This window comes from Columba livia, unplaced genomic scaffold (assembly GCF_036013475.1).
Source record: "Columba livia isolate bColLiv1 breed racing homer unplaced genomic scaffold, bColLiv1.pat.W.v2 Scaffold_303, whole genome shotgun sequence".
Lineage (NCBI taxonomy): Eukaryota > Metazoa > Chordata > Aves > Columbiformes > Columbidae > Columba > Columba livia.
In genome coordinates, this window is record NW_027043340.1 from 96,754 (window position 1) to 114,201 (window position 17,448).

A 17,448-nucleotide genomic window follows, 5' to 3' on the forward strand; every position below is an offset into this window, starting at 1 on the left:
CACACACTGTCACCTGCATTTCCAGTCTCTGCAGTCCCAACAGTGCCGCAGAGTCTGGAGTTCTGAGCTCCCTTCATCTGCTCCGTGTGACACGTGTAAAATGGAACTACCCCAGTCCAATGGCTGGTTTTGATTCTCTTCACAGCCTGAAGCACCACATGGGTCAGGAGACAAGCCAGGATACCCAACCAGGACTCACATGCTCTGCTCTTCAAGTTTAGGTGTTCAATAGCATCTCAGCAGACATGTCACGCTGATTCCTGGCTTCAAGGAGCTGGTCAAGAGCCTCGGTCTCCATTTCTGTAATGGTGGCTTTGATGCCTGACTGATGTGCAGACTCTGTACACGGATACTCACACTTGTTGAACAACCTGCTCTGAAAGGGTTAACAAGATGAGCAGTTCTTTCTGGAAGGTTATTAGCATACCAAAAAAGAAGACCCTGGGTTGGGGCAAAACAAAAGGGATGCCAAAGTTGCTGTCATAGCTGTTTAGAGGTACTTGTAAAGCAGCCCTGCACCTCATGCTAATTATTCCTGTGCTCAGAGAGAACCTGAGAGCTTTCTCTAAATTGAAAACATGACAGGATGAAAGGACAGCATCATTCAGGCTCAAAGGGACCTCGGGTGGTGTCTTAACCAACCTCCTGCTCACAGCAGGGTCAGATCAGATAGCTCAGGACTTTATCCAAACACATCTTGGTCACTTTATGGGACAGCGTGGGTGCGCACTCCTGGGAAACAGCTTCCAGTGCTGGACTGTCCTCATGACTGGGAAGTTTCTCCCTTTCTGTAGCACCTTTCCAAGCCCAATCTTCTACTTGCACATGGACACAGACCGTAATATCCCACATTGGACACAAGAATATTAGAGGGTGACACTGAATGTCTTGATAACTTTCAGGTAACAGACCATCAGTGGTGGAGAGTGGCCTCACTGTGACACCGTCCTGCTGTCTCAGCTCCTGGGTCTGCCCCTCCTGTCCCATAGACTGGAGAGGATTGTGATAGTTCCAGTGACCCCTGACTTGATCCACATCCACTGCTGGTTGTTCTCCAGATTCCTGCCTTTAGTCACAGAGAATTTGGAAACAGCAATTTCTCAGAAGAAAGATTCTTCCATTCAGAGTGCTGGTAGAAAATGTATTTTGCGAGTAACTCGACACAACCATATATTTTACTATATATTTACCAAAGATAAATATATTTTTTTTCCTTATGATCACGTACAAAGACAGATAACACAGGTCTGTTGAGATCACTGTTAACATGGCCATCTAAAAAGAGAACAGTTCAATTAACCTTTTTATCCTTCTTCCCTCCATCAGGCAAGAGCGGCCAACAGCTTCCAGCATGACTCACTGTGTGCCAAGAGTAGAGAGTGGCACTGACAGGCCATGGCAGTGGATTGTTTGGTGCCTTCGACTCTGTGCAAACACAAGTATTATCTTTTTTACTACTGTAGGCTTTGGTAGGAGAGAAATCTAGAGAACACTTTTAAAAATGAGGGAAAAAAGAAACCAAAAGAACTATGTAGAATGAAGTAAATGTCTTATTGCAACTGTAAGCATCAAACGTTGTTGGTGTTTTAATTCTCCTTTTTATGTTTTGAATACTTTAAACACCAGTGTTTTCCCATGAGATCAAAATGAGACTTTTCGGGATGTGCATTAAGAACGAGAGGAGAACTTCTGATCCTCCACTACATTTGCCTTCTCAGCACTCTCTGTGTTATCTGTGCATCTCATCTCCCTCATCCTCCAGGTATTTCCTCCTGCCCTGACTAAACTGACCATGTCTGAAGTCCCATTTCCAGCAGCCGATCTGCACATAAGCACTCGCGATTGCTCTCTGGGTTTCCCTTCCTCTTACTGTTTGATCACTCAGACACTTGTCAACAACCCTGTTGCTGCTTTCAGCTTCAAAGAGTTAAAAGCTTCCTTGTCTTTCAGTAGTCTGTCTATTCTGTCTTTAGCCAACTCTTTTATTGTGTTTATTTTATAATTTCCTTTCTGTCTAAAACATTTCTTGCATGGTTCTGCCTTGGAGAAGGTGAACCTCAGTGGTGGCAGCTTGTCCTTGGTGTACAGTTGAGGAGTGTGTTTTCTTTTAATCATGACTCTCATCAGTTGTGTTTTGTTTGTTCAAGGGTAAAGCAAAGTCCCCGTTTCCTGTGTGCACTTGGGTCTGCAAGGAGAGCAGGTGGGAGCTGGTGCAAAGGAGCTGGCACATCCAGCTGCAGACTGCAGTGAAGTCTGGTGTGAGGAAAAGGGATGCAAGGCCCAGGGGCCAATGAGAGAAACGATGGGGTTGGGGAGGTGAGGAGCAAGGTTGTCCACACGGTGTGAGACCTCAAGCGACAGCTTCTCCAGCCAGTCCAGACCTCCTTAGGAGAGACCCTGGATCAACATCAGACAATGCTGCAATAGCATCCTCTCCAAACTGAAAAGTATTAAAATACAGCCTTTACAATAGAAAGACTTTTTTATCAGAAGCTTTTTGAAATCTTTCTCCATAATTACACAAAGAAAACTCTCTAATTAACTATACAAGATTGGAAGGAAAATACAAGAAGAGACATGGTTTGTTAGAGCTTTCTTGAGTGTAATGAGCCCCATGGTGCATTGGGTGCTGAGTCCTTGAACATCACTCAGGTGCTGAGAGGAGACTGCACAAACCTTTCCAGAAGTCAAAGCCAGAAGAAAAAAGCACTAAGTTCCTTGAAGTATTAATGAGTTCCACTGAGGGCAAGTACCAGCAAAGCCTCCCCAGGGACTCGTTAGAGCAGAGAATTGGAGGCCATGATGGCAGATAAACAAAGGGAAGCGTGCAGGCAGCTGAGGTGCTGAGAAAACCCTGGTTTAGTTGGATGAAGCAGAGAGGCCAAGGCCTGACCCCCAGCCCCTGGGAAGGCAGATCCTGTCCCTCACACGTTGCTCAGGGCTCTTCCTGGGGCAGGGGATGTGGGCTGTGTGGTGCTGAGTGAAGGACAATGGTGTGACCGTTCCCAGCCTTACTGGGGTGTGCAAGGAGGCCATGAGGTGCCCCAGTGCCTGAGGACAACATGTCTGCTCACAGGCCTTGGTGGCAGAGGCCATTGCCACAGCCAAGGTGACAAAGACTTGGGTTCTCCTGGTGACATCCAGCCTTGCCAGTGCCCTTTGCCATCTCCACCACAGGTTGTCCTACACTGTCCCTCAGCTGCTTCTGTTTCCCTGCAGGCTGTAGACACCCATCTCGCTTCCTCCCCTTGCTCTCACCCTGGTATTTCCATACATTGACTGATGTGTCTCCACTCTCATGCTCTGTTCCTGGAAACACAAGTACATGGACTGATCTCCTGCTCCTTCTGGATGATTTCTCGTACCACAGCACTGCCCTTTGAGTGACATTTCTTCCTCCTCATGTCCAGTCTCCATGTTTTAACCTGCGATGTGTGGCAGTGTTTCTCTCCTCTGCTGTAGAAAGGAGGATCCTGAAAACTACTGACCTGTCAGCCTCTTACCTGTGCCTGGGAAGATGATGGAACAGATCCTCCTAGAAGCTGTGCTAAGGAACAGAGAATGGTGACTCAACCACTTCCCTGGGCAGCCTGTTCCACTGCTTCACAACCCTTTCCATGACAAAATGTTTCCTAATATCAATTCTGAACTTTCTCTGGTACAAGCTGAGTCCATTTCCTCTCATCCTCTCACTTGCTACTCAGGAGAAGACCAACACCCTCCATGCTACAACCTCTTTTCAGATAGTTGTACAGAGCAAAAAGGTCTCCTCTCAGCCTCCTTTTCTGCAGGATAAACAGCCTCAGAACCCCCAACTGCTCCTCAGCAGACTTGTGCTCCAGACCCTCAACAGCCTTGTCCCCCTCCTCTGCACTCACTCCAACACCCCAAGATCTTTCCTATAGTGATGGGCCCAAAACTGAACCAAGGATTTGAGTTGTGGCCTCACCAGTGCCGAGTACAAGGGGATGATCGCTGCTCCGGTTCTGCCCACTACACTATTCTTGATGCACATCAAGCCATTGGCCTTTTTGGCAACCTGGGCACACGCTGGCTCATGTTCAGCTGCTGTCAATCAACAACCCCAGGTCCTTTTCCACCAGGCAGCTTTCCAGCTACTCTTCCCCAAGCCTGTAGTGTTGCAGGGCATTGTTATGACCAAAGTGCAGGACCTGACACTTGGCCTTGTTAAACCTCACACAAATGGCCTCAGCCTAATGAAGCAGCAGCTCCAGATCCCTCTGTAGAGCCTTCGTACCCTCCAGCAGATCAACACTCCCACCCAAATTGGTGTCATCTGAAAACAGAGTCAGGGTGCACCTGATCCCCTCATCCAGATCATTGATAAAGAGAGAACTGGCCCCAATACTGAGCCCCGGGGACACCACTCATGACCGGCCACTAACTGGATTTGGCTCCGTTCACCACAACTCTTTGGGCCCGTCCCTCCATCCAGTTCTTTACCCATCGCAGATACACCATCCAGGCCATGAGCTGCAGCTTCTCCAGGAGATGCTGTGGGACACGGTGTCAAAGGCTTTACTGCAGTCTAAGGACACAACACCCACAGCCCGTGTGGCGGATTCACTCCCCACAACAGACTTTCCCTCACCTGCTCAGCCGGTCACCTTGTCACAGAAGAGATCAGGGTGGTCAAGCAGGACCTGCCTTTCATCCAGCCATGCTGATTGGGCCCGATTGCTCGTCTCGTCTGTGTGACCTCACAGTCCTTTCCCAGACCTGTTCCTGCTGTTGGCCAATCCCCTGCAGAGGCAGAAGTGACCTCACAGTGCCCTCCACAGCCATTGGCTTCCTACTGGACTATGAGTTCCTGAGACACAAGTGACCACATGGCATCGTACCCACCATCACCCTCCTTGTGGTCCAGTGTGTGAGCAGATCAAACTAAGCTGCTTTCATCAAATTTATCCAATAGATTTCCTATCAAGGGTTTGAGTGGAGAAACGTTCCTCACAGGAGCTGCTGTATTTACTCTGGGACATTTTATATCTCTGCTTCTGCCTCTGCTTTTGTTCTCCTTCCTCTGTCTATTCTGACGTGAAAGAGCTCTCCAAGGAAAAGATTCATGGAATCCTACAATAACCCAGGTTGGAAGAGACCCCTGAACACCATCTCTGTCCCACTGACCTTTATGGCACCCCAAGGAACAGCTGATGGCATTTGTGCTCACTTGGGTTCATCTCACCACATGCACACAGTGGACATGCACATGATGTGTATGTTTACAACTCATCTGTACAATGAAAACATGGACTTTTGACCTAGTGTTTCATAGAATCATAGAATGTCCTGAGTTGGAAGGACCCTCAAGGATCATTAGTCCAACTCCTGTCCCTGCACAGGACACCCCACAGGTCACCCCGTGTGTCTGAGGACGTTGTCCAGTCTCTTCTTGAACACTGTCAGGTTGGGGCCGTGACACCTCCCTGGGGAGCCTGTTCAGTGTCCAGCACCTCTGGGTGAAGAACCTTTTCCTCATGTCCCACTGACCCTCTCCTGGCACACTCTTCTTCCATTCCCTCAGGTTCTATCATTGGTAACCACAGAAAACAGATCAGTACCTTCCCCTCCTTCTCCCCTTGTGAGGAAGCTGTAGCCACCATGAGGTCTCCTTTGAGTCTTTTCTTCAGCTCTGATGCTCAGAAACCCCTTGGTTTGCTTTCTGAAGCAGAAAGGAGGAGTCATGAGCTCCAGGCAATGGGAAGGGGGATCCTGTCCCTCACACACGGCTCAGGGCTCTTCCTGGGACCGTGGGATGTGGGTGTGCAAGGCCCAGGGAAGGACAACACTGGGACAACAACTTCCAGCTTCCCCATGGGGCTGCAAGGAGGCACCGAGGCCCCAGTGCCATGAGGACAACATGTCTTCTCCTGGGCCTCAGTGGCAGAGACAACTGCCCTGGCCAAGGGGACAGAGACCTGGGTTCTGTGGGTCCCTTCCAGCCTTACAGCGCCCTTTGCCATCTCCACCACAGGCTGTTCTACACGGTGCTACCCCTGCCCCTCTTTCCCTGCAGGCTGCAGACACCCATCTCGCTTCCCCACCTGCTCTCACCCAGCATTTCTGCACCTTCACTGCTGTGTCTGCACCCTCACTGGCTGCTCTTTGGCACACAAACCATGGGCTGATCCAGCTCCCTCTGGGTCACCTCTTGCCCCACAGCACTGCCCTTCCAGTCACATTTCTTCCTCCTCATATCCATTCCTCACCTTCCAAGTAGACTTCTTTTTTCTCTTTCCTGCTTCTTCCCACTGTCAAGAAAAGCTCAACCATCTCACAAACTGCCCTTCATGCAGGGAACCCAACCCGTTAGGCTTCTTGTGGTCTTTTACCTGACCAGAGAGAAGTCACCTCGCCATGATCTTCTAAATCCCATGAGAGCTGCTGGCCTTTCAGCTTCTCTGACAGACACAACCGTGTCCCTGCCGATGTCCCGTCATGTTCTCCGGTGGGATGGACATGACAACCCGTCTCTCTTCCTGGGTAAGACCTGTGGGCACTTTGGCAGAGGTTCTTTCCCAGCCATGTCCCTGCTGCTGGGCTGTCACCTCCAGACACAGAACTGACCCCACTGTCCCCTTCACAGCCACATGATTCTGCTTGGATTATGAGTGTCTGAGACTCAGCTGACCTCATAATAGCACACCCATTCATCCCCCTCCCCATAGCCCAGGGCCTGACCAGATAATAGTATGCTTGTTGTACCAAATTAAACAAATGTATTTCCCTCTAAATGTTTGAGTGGAGAAACTTTCTTTGCAGTAACTGTTGTTTCTATGTTGACATCATTTCTATCTCCTCTTCTGCCTCTTTTTTTCTTTTTTTTTCTTCTCTGCAGATATTCTATATTCAAAAACGTGTCCAGGGGAAAGACTCATTGAATCATAGAGTCAGTCAGGTTTGAAGAGAGCCCTGAACACCTTGTTTCACTCTCCTTCCCAAAGCAGGGTGACCAGGTGAGGTTCTTCAAGGTCTTTGCTCAGGTTTGCGTCAACTCCATCACAGCAGAGGAGGGAGAGTAAAGACCTTCTGCAGTTTTGTCCCAAATGCTGGTCACTGGGGGATGACACACTAACTGCACAGAGGACACTGCATCGCAGATGATATTTGGGCTTGATGTTTCAGTGAACTTCCCACCAAGCACCCACTTCTTCAGCCCAAACAGCATTAATTGGGCTATAAGGACACCACTGGAGACCATTTCCAAGGCCTGGCACAATTTCATACACACAACATGCCTGTCTTTCCCCTGCCCAGTTTGGTTCACAAGTCTCTTTCTTGTCCTTCAAGTGCCTGCAGATGGCTGCAGGACGACTTGTCCCGTCACCTTCCCAGGGACAGAGACAAGCTGACCAGCCTGTGATTCTCCCCATTCTCCTTCCTGCCTTTCTTGAAGATGGGTTTGACGGATGCCAGGGCCTCCTCGGTTGCACTGTCATTTTGAAAACACAATCCAGAATCACAGGGCAACTGAGGCGAATCTCACTGGGTCAGTGGGGTTTGTTCCCAGAGTCACACACAGAAATGTCAGGGTTGTGCCAGGTGTCCATAACTGAGTTGGCTTTGTGGACTCTCAGCTGAGGCAGAAACATAGAATACTCTGATAGGAAGAGAGCCTTGAGATCATTGAGTCCAACCATAGCCCAGCTCTCGCACTAAACCATGTCCCTAAGAACCTCGTCTAAACACCTTTAAACCCCTCCAGGGGTGGTGACTCCCCCACTGCCCTGGGCAGCCTGTTCCAATGCCTGACAACGCTTTCCGGAAAATACTTTTTTCCTAATATCCAATCTAAACCTCCCCTCGTGCAAATTGCGGCCAATTCCTCCTGTCCTATCACTTGCTACTTGGGAGAAAAGACCAAGACCCGCCATATTGCAACCTCCTGTCAGGCAGTTGTGGATAGTGAGAAGGTCTCCCCTCAATCTCCTGTTCTCCAGGCTGAACAGCCCCAGCTCCCTCAACCGCTCCTCATCACACTTGTGCTCCAGCCCCTCAGCAGCTTTGTCGCCTCCTCTGCACTCTCTCTAGTACCTCAATGTCCTTCTTGAGATGAGGGGCCCCAAGCTGAACACAGGATTCAAGGTGCGGCCTCACCAGTGCCGAGCACAGTGGCACAATCACTTCTCTAGTCCTGCTGGCCACACTATTCCTGATACAAGCCAGGATGCTGGTGGCCTTTTTGGCCACCTGGAAACATTCTGGCTCATATTCAGCCAGCTATCGATCAACACCCACACATCCCGTTCCACCAGGCAGCTTTACAGCTACTCCTCCCCGAGCCTCTAGTGCTGCCTGGGGTTGTTGTGACCCAAGTGTAGGACCCAGCACTTGGCCTTGTTAAGCCTCAGACAATAGGCCTCAGCCCCATGATCCAGCATGTCCAGATCTTTAGGCATGGCCATCCTCATGTCCCACATCATGAGGAATGGACATGGGGACCTCAGTTCAAGGCAGCACATCCTAGTGCTGCGTTCAGGCCTTCATGGAACATGCAGGAATAGTTGATGTTGTACTCAGTTGTACTGAGTCGGGTTCTTCTTATGTACATGATATGCATGCTCATATCTCATCCATGCGGTGGAAACATTGGCTTCTGCCTTATTCATCCAGTGTCCTTGTGTCGAGGGATGAACAACCTCTCTCAGCTGGGGTGAAGGGCCAGTGCAGGAAAAGGTGGTTTTGAGGGGCTGGTCTGTGGTGACTGTCCTGGGCCAGTTTCCCAGGTTGTCCCATGAACATGGGCACACACCAGCCCCTGCTCTGCTGGTGCTTCAGGGCTCTCCCAGGAGGCCTGGCTGGGAGAGGACACTGCTGTGTGCCAGCCCTGCACACTCACACACTTCAGCCGTTCACTGGTATTTTCTTCTCTGGGGCATTTGCCAGTTCAGCCCTCCCACCCCCTCCTGAATTGTGCCACCCCCCTGCCTGCGTTGCTCTCTGATTCCAGGAATCTTTCCCTCGGAAAGGTTTTGGAAGAAGGAAGAGGTGGAGGAACAAGAAAATAAAAATACAGGCAGAGGAGGAGACCTCAAAGGCGTCAAATAAACAGAGCAGTTCTGTGAAGAATGTTTCTCTGCTCAAACTGTTAGCAGGAAATCTATAACCAGCTCCCCAAACTCCCTGTTCTGCTCATTGGCCCCTGGGATTTCCAGCACATTTCTTTACATCAGATTCTGCACTGAAGTTTGCACTGATTGTTACAGCTTCTTTGCAGGATTGCTTCATGTTTCCTTAGAGAACTGGATGTAAACAGGCACCGGGGAATTTTTAATTAGAGGAAACAAAAAAGGAAAAAGAAAAAAGAAAACACAATAGAACTTAATAATGTTTCTCAGTTCTGTGGTTAAATTAAGTAGCTTCCATCGAGGTCCATTGCCATAACTCAAGAGTTGCCTGTAGGGAGTAGGAGAGCAACTGCTGAAAGACTTGACCTGCCTGAAGCTCAAAGCAGAGTGAGAGCTGAGAGGCTCTGAATGAGCCAAGAGTGAGAGGTGAAGAACCTCTGGGGAGCGATGGAAAGTGCAAATGTCCAGACAGGCTTCTGAAGAGATGAGTTCAGACACGGGGAGCTGGGTAAGGACAGGTGGAAACTCCTGGATGTGCAGGGGATTAAATACACGTAGTGATAGACAGAGTCCTGGCACTGCAAGCACAGGGAAAGGCCAACGTTTCATCTCCCACAGTCCGTACACATTCTGAAAATTCATATTTGGAAGGATAGAAATTCCGCAGACATTTTATTTGAAATATTGAATTATTTCATCTGATGAAAAAAAGAGTGGGGGGTTTTTTGTTCTTTTTGTTGTTGTTGGTTTCGTTTTTAATTTTTGAGGGGAGTTCTCAGGTTTTCGGGCTGAGCTCCATGGTCTCACTATAAGCACCCAGTGCAAACCTCGAGAGACCCCGTGTACCTGAGGTGTTTGCCTGGGACTGCAGGTATCAGACCAGACTGATAGAGCGATGGTGCTTTCATCATTTACAATTAGTATTCAACACTTGTGCATCTAATTAGATAATTTTCAGGACTGTAGGTGAAGAGGCAGGTTTGTGAAGAGCACTTAGAAGATGTGATAGAAGAATATTCTAGTTGATAATAGAGAATCATAGAATTATTTCAGCTGGAAGAGACCCTCAGGACCATGGATTCCAACTACAACCTAAATCTAGAACTAAACTGTGTCCCTAAGAACCTCGTCTAAACATCTTATAAACCCCTGCAGGAATGGTGACTCCCCCACTGCCCTGAGCTGCCTGTTCCAATGCCTGACAGCCCTTTCCAGGAAGAATTTTTTCCTAATATCCAATCTGAACCTTCCCTGGAAGAATTTGGGGCCATTTCCTCTCATCCTATCACTTGCTACTTGGGAGAAGAGACCAACCCCCTCCATGTTCAACCTCCTTTCAGGCAGTTGTGGACAGCGAGAAGGTCTCCCCTCAGCCTCCTGTTCTCCAGGCTTAACCCACCAGTTCCCTCACCTGCTCCTCATCACACTTGTGCTCCAGCCCCTCAGCAGCTCCGTTCCCTCCTCTGCACTCTCTCTAGTGCCTCAATGTCCTTTTTATGATGAAGGGCCCAAACCTGAACACAGGATTCAAGATGCCACCTCATCAGCGCTGAGAACAGTGGAACAGTCACGCTAGTCCTGCTGGCCACACCATTCCTGATACAAGCCAGGATGCTGGTGGCCTTTTTGGCCACCGGGGCACACACAGGCTCATGTTCAGCTGCTGTCGATCAACACCCCCTGATCCCTTTCCAACAGGCAATGTTCCAGCCACTCTTCCCTGAGCCTGGGGTTGTTGTGACCCAAGTGCAGGACCCGGCCCTTGGTCTGGTCAAACCTCATACAAATGGCCTCAGCCCAATGATCCAGCGGGTCCAGATCCCTCTGCATGGCCTTCCCACCCTCCAGCAGATCAACACTCCCACCCAACCTGGTGTCATCTGCAAACTTAATGAGGGTGCACTCGATCCCCTCATCCACATCACTGATAAAGCTTAAATAGAACTGAGTCAAATACTGAGCCCTGGGGACACCCCCTTGTGACCAGACGCCAACTGGATTTGTCTCTGTTCACCACAATTCTTTTGGTCCAGCCTTCCATCACACATACACCATCCAGGCCATGAGCTGCAGCTTCTCCAGGAGATGCTGTGGGACACGGTGTCACAGGCTTTACTGCAGTCTAAGGACACAACACCCACAGCCCGTGTGGCGGATTCACTCCCCACGACAGACTTTCCCTCATCTGCTCAGCCGGTCACCTTGTCACAGAAGAGATCAGGGTGGTCAAGCAGGACCTGCCTTTCATCCAGCCATGCTGATTGGGCCCGATTGCTCGTCTCGTGTGTGTGACCTCACAGTCCTTTCCCAGCCCTGTTCCTGCTGTTGGCCAATCCCCTGCAGAGGCACAAGTGACCTCACAGTCCCCTCCACAGCCATTGGTTCCTACTGGACTATGAGTTCCTGAGACACAAGTGACCACATGGCATCGTACCCACCATCACCCTCCTTGTGGTCCAGTGTGTGAGCAGATCAAACTAAGCTGCTTTCATCAAATGTATCCAATAGATTTCCTATCAAGGGTTTGAGTGGAGAAACGTTCCTCAGAGGAGCTGCTGTATTTGCTCTGGGGCATTTTACATCTCTGCTTCTGCCTGTGATTTTTTCTTCTCCTTCCTCTGTCTATTCTGACGTGAAAGAGCTCTCCAAGGAAAAGATTCATGGAATCCTACGATAATGCAGGATGGAAGAGACCCCTGAACACCGTCTCTGCCCCACTGACCTTTATGGCACCCCAAGGAACAGCTGATGGCATTTGTGCTCCCTTGGGTTCATCTCACCACATGCACACAGTGGACATGCACATGATTTGTATGTTTACATCTCATCTGTACAATGAAAACTTTTGACCTAGTATTTCATAGAATCATGGAATGTCCTGAGTTGGACGGACCCAAATTATCATGGAGTCCAACTGCTGTCCCTGCACAGGACACCCCACAGGTCACCCCGTGTGTCTGAGGACGTTGCTCAGTCTCTTCTTGAACACTGTCAGGTTGGGGCTGTGACACCTCCCTGGGGAGCCTGTTCAGTGTCCAGCACCCTGTGGGTGAAGAACCTCTTCCTCATGTCCCACTGACCCTCCCCTGGCACACCCTTCTTCCATTCCTTGGGTATTGTCATTGGTCACCACAGAGAAGAGATCAGTACCTTCCCTTCCTTCTCCCCTTGTGAGGAAGCTGTAGCCACCATGAGGTCTCCTTTGAGTCTTTTCTTCAGCTCTGATGCTCAGAAACCCCTTGGTTTGCTTTCTGAAGCAGAAAGGAGGAGCCATGACCTCCAGGCAATGGGAAGGGGGATCCTGTCCCTCACACACGGCTCAGGGCTCTTCCTGGGACCGTGGGATGTGGGTGTGCAAGACCCAGGGAAGGACAACACTGGGACAACAACTTCCAGCTTCCCCAAGGGGCTGCAAGGAGGCACCGAGGCCCCAGTGCCATGAGGACAACATGTCTTGTCCTGGGCCTCAGTGGCAGAGACAACTGCCCTGGCCAAGGGACACAGACCTGGGTTCTGTGGGTCCCTTCCAGCCTTACAGCGCCCTTTGCCATCTCCACCACAGGCTGTTCTACACGGTGCTACCCCTGCCCCTCTTTCCCTGCAGGCTGCAGACACCCATCTCGCTTCCCCACCTGCTCTCACCCAGCATTTCTGCACCTTCACTGCTGTGTCTGCACCCTCACTGGCTGCTCTTTGGAACACAAACCATGGGCTGATCCAGCTCCCTCTGGGTCACCTCTTGCACCACAGCACTGCCCTTCCAGTGACATTTCTTACTCCTGATATCCAGTCTCCATCTTCCAAGTCACTTTGTGACTTTTTTTCCTCTTTCTTTTTTTCTGCTACTCAACCATCTCATAAACTGCCCTTCAAGCAGAGAACCCAACCCGTTAGGCTTCTTGTGGTCTTTCACCTCACCAGAGAGAAGTCACCTCACCATGATCTCCTAAATGCCATGAGTGCTGCTGGCCTTTCAGCTTCTCTGACAGACACGACCATGTCCCTGCCGATGTCCCGTCATGTTCTCAGGTGGGATGGACATGACAACCCGTCTCTCTTCCTGGGTAAGACCTGTGGGCCCTTGTGCAGAGGTTCTTTCCCAGCCATGTCCCTGCTGCTGGGCTGTCACCTCCAGACACAGAACTGACCCCACTGTCCCCTTCACAGCCACATGATTCTGCTTGGATTATGAGTGTCTGAGACTCAGCTGACCTCATAATAGCACACCCATTCATCCCCCTGCCCATAGCCCAGTGCCTGACCAGATAATAGTATGCTTGTTGTACCAAATTAAACAAATGTATTTCCCTCTAAATGTTTGAGTGGAGAAACTTTCTTTGCAGTAACTGTTGTTTCTATGTTGACATCATTTCTATCTCCTCTTCTGCCTCTTTTTTTCTTTTTTTTTCTTTTCTGCAGATATTCTATATTCAAAAACGTGTCCAGGGGAAAGATTCGTTGAATCATAGAGTCAGTCAGGTTTGAAGAGAGCCCTGAACATCTTGTTTCACTCTCCTTCCCAAAGCAGGGTGACCATATGAGGTTGTTCAAGGTTCCACTCAGCTTTGCATCATCTCCATCACAGCACAGAAGGGAGAATAAAGACCTTCAGCAGTTTTGGCCCAAATGCTGGTGACTGGGGGATGACACACTAACTGCACAGAGGACACTGCATCGCAGATGATATTTGGGCTTGATGTTTCAGTGAACTTCCCACCAAGCACCCACTTCTTCAGCCCAAACAGCATCAATTGGGCTATAAGGACACCACTGGAGACCATTTCCAAGGCCTGGCACAATTGTATACACACAACGTGCCTGTCTTTCCCCTGCCCAGTTTGGTTCACAAGTCTCTTTCTTGTCCTTCAAGTGCCTGCAGATGGCTGCAGGACGACTTGTCCCGTCACCTTCCCAGGGACACAGACAAGCTGACCAGCCTGTGATTCTCCCCATTCTCCTTCCTGCCTTTCTTGAAGATGGGTTTGACGGATGCCAGGACCTCCTGGATTGCACTGTCATTTTGAAAACACAATCCAGAATCACAGGGCAACTGAGGTGAATCTCACTGGGTCAGTGGGGTTTGTTCCCAGAGTCACACACACAAATGTCAGGGTTGTGCCAGGTGTCCATAACTGAGTTGGCTTTGTGGACTCTCAGCTGAGGCAGAATCATAGAATCACAGAATACTCTGATAGGAAGAGAGCCTTGGGATCATTGAGTCCAACCATAGCCCAGCTCTCGCACTAAACCATGTCCCTGAGAACCTCGTCTAAACACCTTTAAACCCCTCCAGGGGTGGTGACTCCCCCACTGCCCTGGGCAGCCTGTTCCAATGCCTGACAACCCTTTCTGGAAAATACTTTTTTCCTAATATCCAATCTAAACCTCCCCTGGTGCAAATTGCAGCCAATTCCTCTTGTCCTATCACTTGCTGCTTGGGAGAAGAGACCAAGACCCGCCATATTGCAACCTCCTGTCAGGCAGTTGTGGACAGTGAGAAGGTCTCCCCTCAATCTCCTGTTCTCCAGGCTGAACAGCCCCAGCTCCTCATCACACTTGTGCTCCAGCAACTCAGCAGCTTTGTCGCCTCCTCTGCACTCTCTCTAGTACCTCAATGTCCTTCCTGAGATGAGGGGCCCAAAACTGAACACAGGATTCAAGGTGTGGCCTCACCAGTGCCAAGCACAGTGGCACAATCACTTCTCTAGTCCTGCTGGCCACACCATTTCTGATACAAGCCAGGATGCTGGTGGCCTTTTTGGCCACCTGCAAACATTCTGGCTCATATTCAGCCAGCTATCGATCAACACCCGCACATCCCTTTCCACCAGGCAGCTTTACAGCCACTCCTCCCTGAGCCTCTAGCGCTGCCGGGGGTTGTTGTGACCCAAGTGCAGGACCCAGCACTTGGCTTTGTTAAGCCTCAGACAATAGGCCTCAGCCCCATGATCCAGCATATCCAGATCCTTAGGCATGGCCATCCTCGTGTCCCACGTCATGAGGAACGGACATGGGGACCTCAGTTCAAGGCAGCACATCCTAGTGCTGTATTCAGGCCTTCATGGAACATGCAAGAATAGCTGATGGTGTCTGTACTGAGTCGGGTTCATCTTATGTACATGATATGCATGCTCATATCTCGTCCATGCGGTGGAAACATTGGCTTCTGACTTACTCATTCAGTGTTCTTGTGTTGAGGGATGAACAACCTCTCTCAGCTGGGGTGAAGGGCCAGTGCAGGAAAAGGCGGTTATGAGGGGCTGGTCTGTGGTGACTGTCCTGGGCCAGTTTCCCCAGGTTGTCCCATGAACATGGGCACACACCAGCCCTGCTCTGCTGGTGCTTCAGGGCTCTCCCAGGAGGTCTGGCTGGGAGAGGACACTGCTGTGTGCCAGCCCTGCACACTCACACACTTCAGCTGTTCACTGATATTTTCTTCTCTGGGGCATTTGCCAGTTCAGCCCTCCCACCCCCTCCTGAATTGTGCCACCCCCCTGCCCTCTCCCCAGCCGAGCCCACAGAGCAGCCACACTGGAACTGGAACTGGTCCCACAGCAGTGGGGACCAGTGGGAATGAAGGACAGTGACAATGTTCATCCAGCCAGCAAGCTGAGTGGGTCTCCAGCACAGGCAGCTTGCAGACCCAGCTCCAGACTGGCTCCCCAGGACAGCATGAGGCATTTGGCCTAGGGGATCCTCAGGAATGTCCTGCGGCCACAGTGCCAGGGCCACCTGCCCAAAGCTGCCACCTGCAGCAAAGGGTTTCTCTTTCCATGTCTTTCCTGCACACATACAGTGCCCCACTCTTCTCCTGGAACATCCCGTCTCCCCACAGAGCCCTTTCCCAAGAGACCTGAGCTATGCTGACCTGGCCAGCTGTTCCTGCCCCCCTTCCCACGCTCCATACAGCTCCGACCTGGCGGTGCTGCTCTGCAGAGCAAGTGGGCTGTGGTGCCCAGGGCCGTGGGGTGAGTCCGCAGATTCACGTTGGTCAGGGTGGGAGGAAGACTCAGCTCAGGGTGGCTCCTGCTCACTCCCCCTCAGCACACAGACATGGCTCCTGCAGCCCCAGAGATGCCAGAGAGAGGATTCTGGGCAAACAAGTCAGAGCGGGGTCCTTTATTTCATTTATACACACAGAGAGTACAGCTCCTTATTTACACAAAGACTATGGGACACACCAGACAGGTAGATATGGACACAGCCATAGGATGACAAATAATTTTGCTTGTGAATAGCATTAATATAAGCAAGAAAAACAAACACTAAAGAGAAAAACAAACAAACAAACAAACAAAACCACAAAAGCTACAGAACTCAGGTTGAACTAGTAATGCGTTATATTACAAGTGACATGCAGAAGCAGGAGGTCACTTTATTACTGCTTTTGAAAAGTGAACAGTCATCACTTTCCTTATAGACTCCTTGAGTTCCCTGTTCCTCATGCTGTAGATGAGGGGGTTCACTACTGGAGGCACCACCGAATACAGAACAGACACCACCAGGTCCCGGGATGGGGAGGACATAGAGGGGGGCTTCAGGTCAGCAAACACACCAGTGCTGACAAACAGGGAGACCACAGCCAGGTGAGGGAGGCAGGTGGAAAAGGCTTTGTGCCGTCCCTGCTCAGAGGGGATCCTCAGCACGGCCCTGAAGATCTGCACATAGGACACCACAATGAACACAAAACACCCAAATACTACTAATATACTAACCACAAGAAGCCCAGCTTCCCTGAAGTAGGAGTGTGAGCAGGAGAGCTTGAGGATCTGGGGGATTTCACAGAAGAACTGGCCCAGGGCATTGCCCTTGCACAGGGGCAGTGAAAATGTATTGGCCGTGTGCAGCAGAGCAGTGAGAAACCCAGTGGCCCAGGCAGCTGCTGCCATGTGGACACAAGCTCTGCTGCCCAGGAGGGTCCCGTAGTGCAGGGGTTTGCAGATGGCAACGTAGCGGTCGTACGACATGACCGTGAGCATAGAATACTCTGCCACTACCAAGAAGACAAATGAAAAGAGCTGTGCAGCACATCCCATGTATGAAATGGCCATGGTGTCCCAGAGGGAATTCACCATGGATTTGGGGAGAGTGGTGGAGATGGCGCCCAGGTCGAGGAGGGCGAGGTTGAGCAGGAAGAAGTACATGGGGGTGTGGAGGTGCTGGTCCCAGGCTATGGTGGTGATGATGAGGCCGTTGCCCAGGAGGGCAGCCAGGTAGATGCCCAGGAAGAGCCAGAAGTGCAAGAGCTGCAGCTCCCGTGTGTCTGTGAATGGCAGGAGGAGGAACTGGGTGATGGAGCTGCTGTTGGACATTTGCTACCTCCAAGCATAGGGCACTGTTACAGAGGGAAAAGACAGTG

The 17,448-nt window shown here is 50.5% G+C and overlaps 1 protein-coding gene across 1 annotated transcript; it reads right to left on the reverse strand.

The window, feature by feature from the left end:
- Positions 1-217: 217 nt before the first annotated feature.
- Positions 218-17,056, reverse strand: LOC135578070 (olfactory receptor 14J1-like). Its single transcript, XM_065048259.1, has 2 exons — positions 16,559-17,056; positions 218-376 (listed from the first exon to the last, which is right to left on the reverse strand). Exons 1-2 carry the CDS (start codon positions 17,054-17,056, stop codon positions 218-220), a joined length of 657 nt encoding a protein of 218 aa, XP_064904331.1.
- Positions 17,057-17,448: the final 392 nt, after the last annotated feature.